Source organism: Merops nubicus, unplaced genomic scaffold (genome assembly GCF_000691845.1).
Source record: "Merops nubicus isolate BGI_N331 unplaced genomic scaffold, ASM69184v1 scaffold15297, whole genome shotgun sequence".
In the NCBI taxonomy this organism is placed as follows: Eukaryota; Metazoa; Chordata; class Aves; order Coraciiformes; family Meropidae; genus Merops; species Merops nubicus.
The window spans coordinates 149,283-163,997 of NW_008619734.1; the positions used below are offsets into that span (position 1 = coordinate 149,283).

The 14,715-nt window shown below is 39.1% G+C and overlaps 1 protein-coding gene across 1 annotated transcript in view; it reads left to right on the forward strand.

Annotated features, from left to right (window-relative positions):
• MYCBP2 (MYC binding protein 2, E3 ubiquitin protein ligase) overlaps positions 1-14,715 on the forward strand; it is a gene marked incomplete at both ends in the record, with an annotated part of 162,897 nt that overhangs the window by 146,750 nt on the left and 1,432 nt on the right. The window contains 10 exon segments of the mRNA XM_008943913.1: positions 462-745; positions 1,021-1,117; positions 3,962-4,081; positions 5,791-5,892; positions 7,569-7,697; positions 10,160-10,292; positions 10,590-10,693; positions 11,753-11,941; positions 12,467-12,574; positions 13,575-13,784. Of these exon segments, the coding sequence (XP_008942161.1) occupies positions 462-745; positions 1,021-1,117; positions 3,962-4,081; positions 5,791-5,892; positions 7,569-7,697; positions 10,160-10,292; positions 10,590-10,693; positions 11,753-11,941; positions 12,467-12,574; positions 13,575-13,784 (1,476 nt within the window).

Sequence of the window (14,715 nt, forward strand, 5' to 3'; positions counted from 1 at the left end):
GAACACCCTGAGGCAAGTGTTTTGGTTTCAGAAGTCTGAAGTGTCTCTAAGGGTTCTACCAGGATGTTGCTAATATCTATAAACATTTTTTCTAAAGATATATATCTTAATAATATAGGCAAAGTGGGTAACATGTCTGTTACAAGAGTTGTACTAACATCTGTGTCACTAACTTAAGTCCAGTACCAAGTATGTTTTTACTGCTGTGTGAATGCTGAGTATTGCTTCAGATTGGTCTAGGCTCTTTGGCCCTGTCTCACTGGGTGCATCAATAAACACTTCAAAGCAAGATAAAAACCTTACAGAATTTCTGACAGGTGTGATTTAAGTGCAGAAAGGAGACTCAATCCCTCTGACTGAAATAACCTGTGAAGAAGAAGAAGAAAGGATTTATTTCATTTTGCTTAGAAACTCCAGTTATCTCAGTAAGAATTGTGACGTTCTGATTTTTTTTTCTCCAGGTGACATCATTACTACGACGTGTTTTGCCCGAGGTAACCCCTAGTCGCCTGGCCAGTATTATAGGAGTGAAGTCTCTTCCGCCAGCAGATATAAGTGACATCATTCACTCAACAGAAAAAGGAGATTGGAATAAACTTGGTATCCTAGACATGTTTTTGGGATGCATTGCCAAAGCTCTCACTGTACAGCTAAAAGCCAAAGGAACTACGATAACTGGGACAGCTGGCACTACTGCAGGCAAAGGAGTTACTACGGTCACACTTCCAATGATCTTCAATTCCAGGTTTGTTTAAAAACATCTATTTTTGTGCCTTTAGTTTAAGAATATATAATTAGTCTTTGAAGTCAGTTATGTTTTCTTGCATAATCTTTTTTTAATAAATGGAAAATATTGTATAATGCTTTGACATCATGAGTTTTTTTTATTAGCGAGTTTGATTTAAAAACACACAAAACCCCACAACCTCCCATATATTAAATATGTGCATTATTTCCTTGTGGTGGATTTTAACTAATTACTTGGATTATTTTTAATATATTACACTCTGTCCCTTCCAGCTATATTCGGCGAGGTGAAAGCCATTGGTGGATGAAGGGTTCAACACCTACACAGATTTCAGAGATCATTATTAAACTTGTTAAAGACATGGCAGCAGTAAGTTTCTATCCTTAAGATGTGTGGAGGATATTCAAATACTTCTGATCATGAAGAGTACATTTTTTCTTTACTTCCTATTCCAGTTAGTACTGGGCTGAGCTGTTAAATGTGAGTTGTTCTCAAGAAGAAAAACGTTGTCTTCTGGGTAGAGTCTAGGAGCAGGAGGAAGTGAATTCTGATTCTGCAGAATTCCAAAACAGAAATCCAGTTTTGATATAAGTTTTTTAATAAGTCACTTGCACCAGAAATTTAAGTAGTGACAATAATTGCGTGTCATTTTCTACATTAACTGAGAAGTGTAATCTTTTAAATGTTGAGCACTCAGAACTCCAATTAAAAGGTAAGAAGTGTCTGTGGAACAAGAAAACTGTTGTTTTCAGTTACATACATGTAACTGTACGTAGGTTTTATATGTGGACTTTCTGGTTATGACTGCATGTTAATATGGACATCTTTCAGACTTCCCAAAATCTACATTTTTAGTGGTTTATTAATTTAACCATCGGGCTGAGATTTTCCCATAGTTGAGTCTGCTTCAGGCAAGGTTTTTGGCCAGAGACTGTGATGAAAAGTGATTCAGCTGTTTCCCAGAAAAATTACTGGCAAAAGGGGAAGCGAGTTTAGTTGGGAAGTTGTTTTTGTTTTCCTTAATTCTTTAGCTGTTTCAGAGTGATGTTCTAAACAACCCAAATTTTCCTCTGTGATTACTCTTTGAAAGCTGTTTCAGCTGGCTGGGAATTCTCTGCAATTGCTACTGTTGGTTCTGATCACAAAATTTCAGAATCTCATAATTTGTCTAGTTAAGAGTTAACATTTGTCTTACCCCTCAGCAGTGCTGGTCCATGCATAAAATGATCAGTTAGCCTTTGACTCAGTTTCTCCAGTGACTAGAGGTGAAGATCTGTTGTCGGTGTCACTGTAATTCCACATGATGGATTTCTGTTTCTGCTTACTTTATCAACGTTTTAGGAAATTGTGTATAAAAAATAAGACCAAAAAAAAAAACAGCAATTGCTGAGACAAGTAGTCAGAAGACAGTAAATGCCAGGATTAACATGGTGCCCATGTTATGTATGTTTATGCCCGTGTTTTTTCTCAGGCACCCCACTTCTTTCACTGTGTAGCATGCAAAAGATAGTGGGAATGAATTGGGGATGATACTTTGTTCAAGTTACCTTTTTTTTCTTTTAAGGGTTGTTGCCAGTATCATTCATGGCCACTGTTGGGTTATGTGCTTTGGGTGAGTGGGAAGGTGTGAAGGAAATATCAGATTCTCTTCTGCAGCATTTTGTTTTGAAGCATACTCTGTGTTTTAAGGAATTCTAGCTCCTGTGATGATTGGAGAACCTGTCCCTTAATGAACAGCTGATGAAGCTGAGCAGAGACCTTTGCCAGGAATAAAAGAAAGAGATTAGTAGCAATAGAAAATAGCTGGCTGACTGGAATCAGATATTTACAGTTTTGTCTAAGCAGCTCCTCTAACCATTCAAGACCTTCACCCGTGAAATGGTTGTTTGCTAGGATCTGGTTCTCCAAAACCATTGCAGAAGTTAGTAGGAAAGTTCTTAAAGCTCTGGAGTCGGCTATGCCAACCTGCGGGTATATCCAGGGTATGCTAGGCTCCATCTCCCACACAGACCTGGTAGTTTCCCAGTACTGCTGGCTGTTGGGTATACTGGTGTGGGTCTTGAATTCTCTTGTTTAAGCTGTTCTACTTGGAAGAAAAGTGTAACTATTACAAAAAAAAAAAATAAAGGGGTCAAGTCAGATAAAGTGTGATCCTCTCAGATGTGGATATAAATCCCTATTTCAGTAGATCCTGCATTGCTTAGTTCAAGTGTAGCAGCTCCTAAAGGAATTATTTGGACTGGTTTACTCTAAGGTGTTCAGTAGCAAACAATAAGGACCCTCCTCTCCTCTCATGTGAAGAAGAGCTCTGAACTTTATTCCCCTTTGTTGGAGCTGAGGGAGACCTGACCAAGGCTGTTCAAGGGTGGGACTGATAACATTTCTTCATTACATTTTGTAAGGGACTTCTGTGGTTTAGGTACACTCCAGACTTTTTCAGGGTTTGGCCCTGTTACCTGGAAGAGGGTGGAGGAATAGAGGTTCCTAGCTGGCAAACCTTTCTTTGAGGCTTTTTAGAGCTGCTACTTATCAGTTAGGTGACATCAGTAGGCACCTACATCAAAGTTAGTCACTGTAGGTTCCTTTTTAGACTCCAGCAAGTCTCAATTATTTCTGTCACCTTTGGTGTGAGGTGTAGAAATTTAAAAATTACATTAAGAATTAAAGGGTCCCAGAGTCTCCAAATCAGGAGCTTTAGGGTATGAGTCAGTGTCATGAGCTCAGAATCTTTAAGGTTGGTTTGGCAAGTAGGCTATGGGGCTGATGTTTCCTGTGTACTCCTCTTCACTTCTTTCAAATATAGAAACTGTGGAGCATGTTCAGGAAGGTTGAGCTAGGCAAGCAGAGCTGATTTCTCTAGGAACCCATGGTCATCTGTGGTGGTGTGCACAATCACTTGTGCTCCAGCTCCACATCTTTCTGCCACATGGGGGGCTTTAGGAATATGTCCTTTATTTCTTAAAATAATATGGCCTGTACCCATTCCAAGTTAGTTATTCCAGTAGTTGCTCAGAGACTCTGCAAATACCTGAGTATCTGAGGTTGTTTTTACCTGACCTGATTGGAAAACACCTCATTTGTCAGTCATCCCCCACTTCCTCTTTTTGTGTTCTAACTTGAGATCCTAACCTGATGTTGCTTGTAAGCAGCTCTACTTAGAGTTTTTGTTGCTCTTAATAAAAGCTGTAATAAGTTGAGTTTCCTCTTGAACAGGGTCATCTGTCAGAAGCGTGGTCTCGTGTGACAAAGAATGCTATTGCTGAAACCATCATAGCTCTGACCAAAATGGAAGAAGAATACAGATCACCAGTGAGATGCATTGCAACAACCAGAGTAAGAACTTTACTCAACGTCAGTTCATTGTGAATGTGCAGTAGGAACCCATCCAAGAGCCTTCCTAAATTTTAGAAAAAAACCCTTCCTTACAGAGGTTGTTTCAGGAGCCTTTGCATACAGCATGTAGTTTAGTCTCCAAATCCAGCTGTGTGCATAATGGACAGGTATCCACCTAAGGCCATCACTGGTTGTCCTGATAAAGCCTTGCGTTCTCTGTGTCACAGCAGATTTGAGTTTTTTTCTTTGTGGCAGAAATAAAAAAATCCAGTAAAAACTGAATTGTGATTAATTCTGTATCTTGGTTACCTCCCAAGGAATGAAGAATAAGAATTGTGCTTATACATTTGGGTTTTTATCCTTGAGGTAATTGTGCTTTAAGTTTGTGATACTTGCCTTCTGCTAAGTCTATAACATCATCTATGTGGAAAGTTACACAGTATTTATCAGCTGTCTTTTTCCAGCTCTCTAAATGATTATTTGAAGTGTTTTGACTTCCAGGTCACCAGCTGCCACAACTCAAGGCTATCATGACAACACTGAGTAAGAAACATTCTCTGTGACAGTTAAGCTAAACTTCACCTAGTTTAGTCTCAAAATGAAAAATCATTTGCTGAGCCCTTTATTATTTACCTGGGGTGTTTTTTTTTCCCTTCTATATTTCTTCCATTAATCTTTTCTAGAAACTGGGCCTAATTTAACCGTAATAGATTCGTTGAAATACTATGAAAAACATACTTGCAAATTATAACATTCGTACTGTCATAGAGAGTGCAGATTTTGGCTTCTCAACCATAGTGATAATGTGTAAAAGATGCTTGCAGTGGTTGCAAGCATTTGACACTCATGTTTTCCATCTTAAAAGGCTATGCCAGTTTATTCTTTTCTTCCCACTACTTGTATATTCTCTGCCCTTTGGTAGACACAGTCTTAGAGTACCACCAGCTCCTGCTGTTACCTAATTAGAGGAGCCCTGAATGTCAGCCTGGCTCTCCTACTGAGTGAACTTAGTTCTGTCATGGAGGTGTGGGTTTTCTGGGGGGAGGCCAATAGAGTTTGTTCAACAAAAGCCATTTTGTTCAAATCAAACCTTTGATCAAAAACTATTGCAAAATGCAGCTGTCACGTGCACTTCAGTTTGGGTTGTAGGCTTACTGACCCTCGTGTAGCTTATCTCTTTAGAATTCCACTGTCATCAGTGGAGGGAGAGAAAAGCTTCCTCTGAAGACCCCTTTTCTAGGTAATCTCAAGTGCCTCATGCAGAGAGAACCCAGAGAAACCAAGCTCACAGAACTAGAATTTTGTTTGGGTTTTTTTTATGAGTCTCTGCCCTTGAATTTCTTCTTTTATCCCAAAGCCTGCAGTGTTTGGGAATGATATTTAAGTCTGCATTTGTCATATGCAGTTGGCAGCTCTGGTTGATGTTTCTTCACTGCTTCTCTCTTTTGTGCTAACTGCTGTATTTATGATGATAAAGTGACATAGTTGGAAGAAATAAGGTAGCTTCCAAAAGTTCAGTAAGTTTTACCATGTGCTTGACTTCTTTTGGAAAATAAAAAATTTGCATTGTATGCAGAGGCTTCAGGTAACGATGATGCAGTTTACAGGTAACAGTGACATTCTTACCTACCAAAGTTCATATTTTTAGTATTTGGGATTTTTTTTTTTAGTATTTCTAAAACATTTAATTCTGCCTTGCTTTTCAATAGCTATGGCTGGCCTTAGCATCCCTCTGTGTACTTGATCAGGATCATGTTGATAGACTGTCCTCAGGAAGATGGATGGGAAAGGACGGACAGCAGAAACAGATGGTGAGAGAGAAAAGCGTTTCTTTTTTGTGTTCTTTTTGACTTACTCTAAATTCTTTTACTTCTGAATAATGATAGGGAAGGGTAGACTTGGCTTAACCTTACTCTTCCCTTCCATCCCCAATGGAGATTGTATATACATGTTTGAAGTATTTGTTCTAAACAAGCACTGCTCAGAAAACAAAAATTCCAAGTGAAAGCAGTAAGGTGGCAATTGTGCTGGTACTCAGGGTGGAGCACTCAGGGTGGAGCAAGGCCTTCTTAACACCTGCAGGACAGATTTTTGAGAGTAGATGGACTCAGTTAATAGGACACCCTCTATCAAAGCTTTTTTCTTTCTATCTAGATCTTTGTCGTATAACAAAGTCAATTCTTTTATGTTCCTCAATAAATTCTTCTCCACAATTTAGCTTCCTTGTCCCCATCTCAGTACAGGGTTATCACCCTAAAGACAAAGAAACTCTGACTGAATTTACTAAAACTAAACTAAAACACAGGATTTACAACTTAAATATGGAATATGATGGATTAATCAAGTTTCTGTCTTTATTTTTCAGTGTCGTGAAAAGCTTAGGATTTTTAAAATATCGATCTGGAAGTTGCAAAATACTCTTTATAATGTGGTCAAGTGGGTCCCTGTGGTGGGCAAGGGAAGGTTGTGCCTTCCCACTAGCAGCTTGAGAACCCTTAGCACATCCTGAGCAGTTCAGCGTGGGCAGGAAGAGAATGCAGCAGAGATGGGGCTGTGGCCGCAGCAGGGACTGCGGCTGCTGAGAGAAGTGAGCAGACGCTGAGGCTTCTGAGCTGGTTAAGAAATTCAAGGGACTTCTGTAGGGGCTTTGGAAACATCAGAAGAGTAGCCAAGACATCATCAAGCAGGGATACAACCTGCTGGACCCACCCTTAAATTCCCCAGTCCTATTTTGTACCAAGATATTCAGTTTTGAGGTGAACTGTGTCCCGCCCTACCAGGCCTGCTGTTGAAAGGATTCTGTTCTGAGTTGTGTGAGCAATGTCATGGAAACCACATGTTCTGGGACTAAGATGGAAATTTGTTCTCAGAAACACACATGCATAATCAAAGTCAGTCATTCATACAGGCATTTTGAACTGCAAAACAGAGATGTGTTGAATTTAAAAAAATATACCAGTAGAGCAACTTAATTTTTAATGGGGATTTTGAAGATTGTTACTTTGTATTCTCCGAGTTGTAGATGACCTACAGCTTTGATTGGCTGTTTGAGCCAAGTAAACAGACTGTATCAGTGTAATTAAGAGTAAATATCCTGCATGTTGACTGACCTTAGTACTCTTATCTCTGCACTTTTCTGTTAGCATTCCCATAACCCATTGTTACCCCAGAAGTCTTTTCTCAGAATAATTGAATATGTCTCAATATATTGTTGAAAGACGTATTTTTGGTTACATCAGAGAAAATATGAGGTAAATAATATCAGAAGAACTGATGTAGTAATTTAGGGCTTTTTGTGTCCAGAAGTAATTGTTTAGATACTGATTATTGTAAAGATAAAATTATTAGTCTAAACAAGCTCTTCATTCCCCTTTATTGATTGGGAGGGGAGCCAGACTGGGGGAAGAATAAAAACAGATGTTGAAAGGAAATGAGTGATTTAATAAAGATATAATTATTTCCTTTTTTTTTCGTTTCTTTATTTCAGCCAATGTGTGATAACCATGATGATGGTGAAACTGCTGCCATCATTTTATGTAATGTCTGTGGGAATTTGTGTACAGATTGTGACCGATTCCTTCATCTCCATCGGCGAACAAAAACTCACCAGAGACAGGTAGAGTATATGTGAAGTCATGTTGTGGGCACGTGTGTACATTGTGTGCATTTCCCAAATTAATGTATAAGCAAAAGGCAGGAGCAAGTATTCAGACTGAAAATGGTGATTTTTTCTTTTATGTTTGAGGTGGGATAGATAAGTTTCTATTGAATTCTTTTTAGTTGCTTTCAGTTAAATTCTCTTGTCCCTCATCTTTTGATGAGGATTAGAAAATGATGTAACAGTCCTTAATTCTAACTCTTATGCTACATCAGCTGCTTTATCTCTTGTTCCAAGACTGCTCAGGAACATTTTTAGGGGAATCTGGGAACTGCATAGACTTGAAGTATACATTGGTTCTTTATTCCTGCTAAATTATATCTTCACTACTTATGTCTTATAAATCAGTGATTGTCAGCCCCTTTGTTTTTAATGTATATACGTTTTTAAATGTCCAGGAAGACCACTTGACAGCAAATATTACTGCTGGTTCCTGTACGTCAGTCTGCACTCACTTTTCAGTATTTTCTCCAGCTCTCATTGTCTTTTCACAGAGAAGTACGTTGTCATATCCATAAGCTTGAAAATGTCCTGAATTATTTTGGTTTTGTTTTTGTGATGGAAACATCTTTCCTCTCTGACTTAACCTATCTAAGTTTTTATAAATTGCTTTGTACTCTGCTAATCCGTGCTCTCTTGCGTTGTTCTGTCATCATCTTCATCTCTAAACATGAAGCTACATTCTCCTTGGTATATTCCTTTTCCACATTGAACTTAATATTGAAGACGCCTTTACTTGTGAAACTACTGGATGTTTCCTCTTTCTTGACACTATTTCTCTTTTGTGGTTTTTGTGGTCCTTTTCCCTCTGACTATTTACATTTGCACAAAAGCTAAACTAATAAGCTTAATAAAGTTAATTGGATGGAAATCATTCCTCTGCTCCCTCTCCTGGAGTGCACCTGCATTCACTTTTTAGTTAGGTGAGGAGTGGGCTTTTGAAGCCGGTAGGATGGTCTCTGGGTGAGGTGCTTTGGTGTGTGCTGTCGAGCAGCCTCGGGGTGCAGGGACCGGCCTCTGGGTCCAGGCGGAGCACGGCAGAACAGCAGGAGCAGAGACACGCTGCCAGTGGTGGTTCAGTGCCAGGGCTCAGCTGGGCCAGAGCTGGCGTGGGGTGAACTTCAGCGCTCGGCACATCTCCCTCGTGCCTCAGCAGCTGCAGGGTAGACTCGGCCTGGAAGTTCCACGTGGAGCTGTCTTCTTCTGGTTCTTAGCCAGAACCTTTGCAATCCGCTTTGAAATGTTCCTGGTTGTCCTAAGATGGTTATTTTTATGTGTCTAAATCTTCTGTCATGGCGTAGCACAGTCTAGTCTCATTTATTTTTCTGATTTCTCCTATATAGCCTGTTCAGATTACAGTTGATAAAAAGTAAGTTCTTATCTCATAGAAGCCCTTGCATTTCTCCTTTAATCTGCCCAAAATAGCTACTTAACAGATTTCCCTACTTACTTCTGAAAGCATGTTTAAACTTTTACTCTTTATTCACCACCTTTACCTCTCTCATGTTAATATCCTCAATTTAAATTTTAAATTCTGTCACGTTCCCTGTCTCTTGTTTGCTGTTAGCTTCCTGGGTTTTGTCCAACTTCTGTCATACCTACCTCTCTAATGTATTTTCTGTCCCTCCAAGAAAGGATGGCCTCTGAGTTACTACGACCTGTTCATGCAAATCCTTTGTGAAGCAATTAGGTCTTTTTTTCATGATCCCGAGGAAAATTTAAATTAAGTTTAAATTGAGTGCATACATCCATACCCAGGAAAACACTAACTTCTATTGCATTGCAGGTGGAATAAAAGAAAACAGAACTGCCTTCAAAATTTAGGAAAGGAAAGAAAAAGAAGATACTGTATAAAATTCATTAAGGATTTCATGCAGTTTTTTGATTTAACAGAAAAAAAATGTATTTACTCATTGCAGCCAAAAGTATCCACCATGTATTGTGAAAGTCAAAAATATTGATACTACACACTTAGATAATTGTTATTATATAACACATTTTATTGAGACCATAATTATCAATGTTGTTTTGATAAACTACTAGCACAGTTATGTGAAAATATTTCTAATGTTACCTTCTGCTTTTTACGATCTGTGGCCTACTAGATGAGTTGAGTAGTAGTTGCAAAGTCCAAGCTCCATATTTTTTTAATGAAACAAAATGTTATGCAGATCTCTTCTGAACACTGCTGCACTGTTGTTTCCCAGACATGTTAGCTCAAGCGCTGGTTTTATGTATTTTTACTTTTAAAAACACAAAGCCTTTATTGATCTATTCTGCAATATGTAGAAATTATAGAATGCATAAAAGGAAACTAGCTCGCAGTAGACAAATCGATAAACATCTGATGAAAATCCAGAGAGACAGTGACAAAAATAACATAGAGATGTTATTTATGATCTGTTTGGTTAACCTGACAGGTATTCAAAGAAGAAGAAGAAGCTATCAAAGTTGATCTCCACGAGGGTTGTGGTAGGACCAAACTTTTCTGGCTGATGGCCTTAGCAGATTCTAAAACGATGAAGGCTATGGTGGAGTTCCGAGAGCAGACAGGTAAAATACAGCTGTTTGTTGTTCCTTGCTTTTTATCTTTATCCTGATTATTTCTACCTTTTATGTGAGTATTTGTCAAAAACAAAAACAAAAAAAAAAAATCCTTGGCATTTTTCCCTGCTTTAGGGCAATGCTTTGAATTGTTTGTTAATAAAAATGAAACAGCTCAAGTGTGTAGGAACTGCTGGGTTTCTGTTTGTTTTCAGTGATTGCTGTTTAGATGTCTGTTGTTGGCGTGTTAGTCCCTTTGAGCTCCATGACAAGAGTTTTCCTGTCTGTTCCCTGTTGGGGCCCTAGGCAAGCCGAGCAGCAGCAGTTGTGAGGCCTGTCGCTTCTGCGGGTGCAGGAGTGGGACGGAGCTGTCGGCAGTGGGGAGCGTTTGCCCTGACACGGACTGCCAGGTGGGTATCAGCAAACACCAGTGGCTCTTAATTACACAAAGAGAACACTCCAGGATCAAACGGATTCCTAACTTCAAGCAAACCTTGTTCATCCCTGTGGTCCGTTGGAAATCACACCTCCCATACGGAAAGATTTGAATGTTGGATATTGTATTGTAATTCAGATACTTCCAGGTTTGTAAATGTTTTTAATTACAGGCTACAGACATCAATAATCAAACACAGTACCAGGTAGTTTCATTATTATCTTCAAAAGCATCTCAAGCTTTCATAGTACTGCTCTAAGTATAAAGTAAATATCCAGTGTCAATTATGTGAGCACAGAACATTTAAGATTTGGCCAAGTTTGTCAATAGTGCCAACGTGTCCTGGGTGGTTTTGTGCCCTACAGCACAAGTACAACTGGTGGAAGGCCAGATCCTCACCAGTTTCGTATCCAGCCCTGTTTACTTCTGCTCATGTGTGTCAAATTTGTCATTTTTTTTTTTTTTTTTCTCTCAGACTATTATATTGTTGTTAATTAATTCACTTCATTGTTAACTTGTGGACAAATTTTATAAGTTTTCTACTTACTAGGGATAGGAATTAGAGGTGGTTAAAATACCGTTTCCATATAAAAGTGCTTTTTGCTATTTAATATTTAGCTCATAACATGTTCTTAAGGAGTGAGTTACTTCACACCTTTCCTGAAGGACCTAAATCAATGGATATCTTAAAGGCTGTTAACACAGGGCGAGCAATGTTCATGCAGGAGGCAATATACAAAATACACACTTCGATAATTTTAATAGTAGATAATTTTAATATTAAAATTTAAAAATTATGGCTTCATTGCAACATTGCTATTCAGGAGTAATGTAAGTAAACAGATGTTTCTGTTTTACTTTGAGCACACAAAACCTGCAGTTTTTCCCAAACACCTACTGCAGCAGTGGGGAGTGGGGATCGTGATTCTTCCGTCCGAGTTCATCGCACAAACCAGAAATCCTCCAAGCAGCGACGCCAGATCAAACTGCCCCGTGGAGGGGACAAAAAAGATAACTTATTTGCTTTTAATAGGAGTATGCTAAAATTGCCTGCAGCAAGACACACCCCTGCGGGCACCCGTGCGGCGGCGTGAAGAACGAGGAGCACTGCCTGCCCTGTCTGCACGGCTGCGACAAGGGTGCCACGGCTCTGAAGCAAGATGCTGATGACATGTGCATGATCTGCTTCACTGAAGCACTTTCAGCAGCACCAGCTATCCAGGTTCATCTTTCTTTTTTTTTTTTTTTTTTTTCTCTTCCTCTCTTTAAAAGAGATTGATATTCTGGTTGTGACATTAAGTGTGGAAGAAGTTAAAATATAAAGTCCCTCAAATTATACTCTTAAAATTTCAAAACAGACACCGTAACAATATGTAATTTACTTAAAAAGATTTGTCTGGCATTATTGCTGTTTCAAGAAAGCAGATTGTATCACTGTAGTTTCCTGTGGTTTTACTTCTTCAGTATGTATGGTATTTTATAAATGAGAAAAACAACTGAAGTAATGAATGGATACACTTCATATATATTTCATATATCCAATAGTGGTTTTGGAATGGAAAGGTTATGATTTTAAGCACCATTTTATATACTTTCTCTCTTTTTAAGAAGAAAATAGGAGTCTTCTAGGATTTTAAACAAATTAATTTGGGAATTTATATATGTGGCCACTAAAAAGCAAGTAACTACTTCTGTTTTAGTGCTTAATGTAACATCAGTGTTCACTCACATGTATTCTTTTCTAAAGCTGGACTGCAGCCACGTTTTCCATTTGCAATGCTGTCAACGAGTACTAGAAAACAGGTGGCTTGGGCCAAGGATAACTTTTGGGTTTATGTCCTGTCCTATTTGCAAGGTAAATGAGCTCTGTGCTTTACTGCCTGGGTCAAAAATGGTCACCTAACCCTGTCTTTGTTTTTCTTTTTCCTTTTTCTTTTAATTTTAATTATATATTGCTTGTTATAATATAAACTATAGGTCACTTGCTTCCTTAATTTCTCATGTCACTAAAGAAAGGGTATCACTGATGCATCTTCTTACCTTCCCCTACTGTTCCCTGTAATAACGGTACTCTTAAAAAGAAAGCAGAATGCAGACATTATTCTAATGCTGTTTCAGCTAAAGCTAAAAATGCAACATCACCTTGTAAATTCCCAGTATCCAGGGTTGGGGCGGGGAAGAAGTAATTTTAATAGACCTTATCTGAAGCAGGATATCTGTCTTCTACTAACCCCTTTTGAAGCTGCTTTGCTTTTCAGTAGGCCAACAGAGCTGAAGAATGTGTTCTTAGTTCAGCTTAAATTACTAAAAATTGCTCTTGTACTCTACAAAATCTTAAGTGCTGTAAGCAAAAGCATACAACAGCTGCTGGGAAGGAGAGCACCTTAGCACCCTAGGAACAGGAAGTCTGGGAATTTGGTCAGCCATTTCTGCATGCCATGTTTCTTCCTTCATACTGTACTTTGGTAATTTATGGTAATAGCTTGTGACTATATAGAGCTGTTAGTCATTCTTAGTTGCTAAGCAGCAAGTCAAAATGAGCCCAAACTAGGAAAAAAACATACAATGGGAATATGCCCGTGCTGTGGTGAATATTTTGTGTACCCTTTACCGTTTTTTACCGTGGCTGCTACAGTCTGTTGTAAGGGCTGATGATTCCCCCTAACTACGACCATTTAAAAAGCACTGCTGGTTACTATTTTTGCAGCAGATAAAGTATATACTGCATCGGCCAGGTTTTGAAATTTCCCTTGCCCGAGCTCTTAGGTTTTTATGACATCTGTTACGCCGCAATGCAAACCATCCCAGCTGCTGTAATAAAGGTGCAAGATATTTTAATCAATTTTTTATTTCAGAACAAAATCAATCATACAGTGTTAAAGGATTTGCTCGATCCAATCAAAGAACTCTACGAAGATGTGAGGAGAAAGGCACTAATGAGGCTGGAGTACGAGGGGCTGCACAAGAGCGAGGCCATCACGACGCCAGGCGTGAGGTTCTATAACGACCCCGCTGGCTACGCCATGAACAGATACGCTTACTATGTCTGCTACAAGTGCAAAAAGGTATGGCCCTCGTGCCTTCTCAAATTAAACCTATGCTACAGCTTCAAACGTGAGTTCTTAAAGAATGGAATATGTATTTAGTATAGTGGGTATGGAATAGGAAAGCAGGAAAAAGAAATTCTCATTGCATTGTCATTTCCAAAGCATTGAGCACGCTAGATGTGCAACAGCATCTTATAAAGCTCAAATGTTAGGTACGGACCAATTCAGAAACCGAAGGCATAGTGAGGTGCTGGCCTGAGAAGAATTGCAGAGGTTATTGTGCTAGAACATCAACCATCCCTTTGTCCCGCTTCCAGCTCATACTTTACTTGAAGATTAAGATAGTATAACCACAGGTTTCATTCTCACTCTTTGATATGAAGAGTTCCTCGCCAAGATTCCACCTAAATACTACTTTTACCCAACTTGGAGTTGATTGGAACTGCAGTAAACAGTGAACTTGGGGCAGGAAAATGAGCACTACTGCAAGCCAGCAGGTAGTTGTGGTTTTCCTCAGTGATAGTCTCAAAAGATGTGAAGAGGCTTCCCTAATTTGGATTCCTGATAGTGCAGTTGCTGGGGATGGGGATAAGGAAACTCAGCCATCCTTGACCGGTCACACCCAAGTTCAGGTCATAGCATCTTGAATGCTTCTGAAATGCAGTGAATGTGAAGATGGTGGCCAGAAGCTTTAGAAGAATGAAAAAGGAGTAGAAAGAGGAAATACGTGGTCTAGACTGATGGACTCTGGATCTCATATGTACAGTTTTCTTCAGGCAAGAGAATATGAAATCTACCCAGAAGACAAAAATTATTTCATTGCCAGCAGAGAGAGACAAACGTTCTTTATCTATGATTAGCAAAATTTTGGATAATCGCTGAACCCCTTCCTGTTGCTGCTTTCATCTGAAGCTGACTTCCGTGTCCATCTTGATGATGTCTTTTTCCT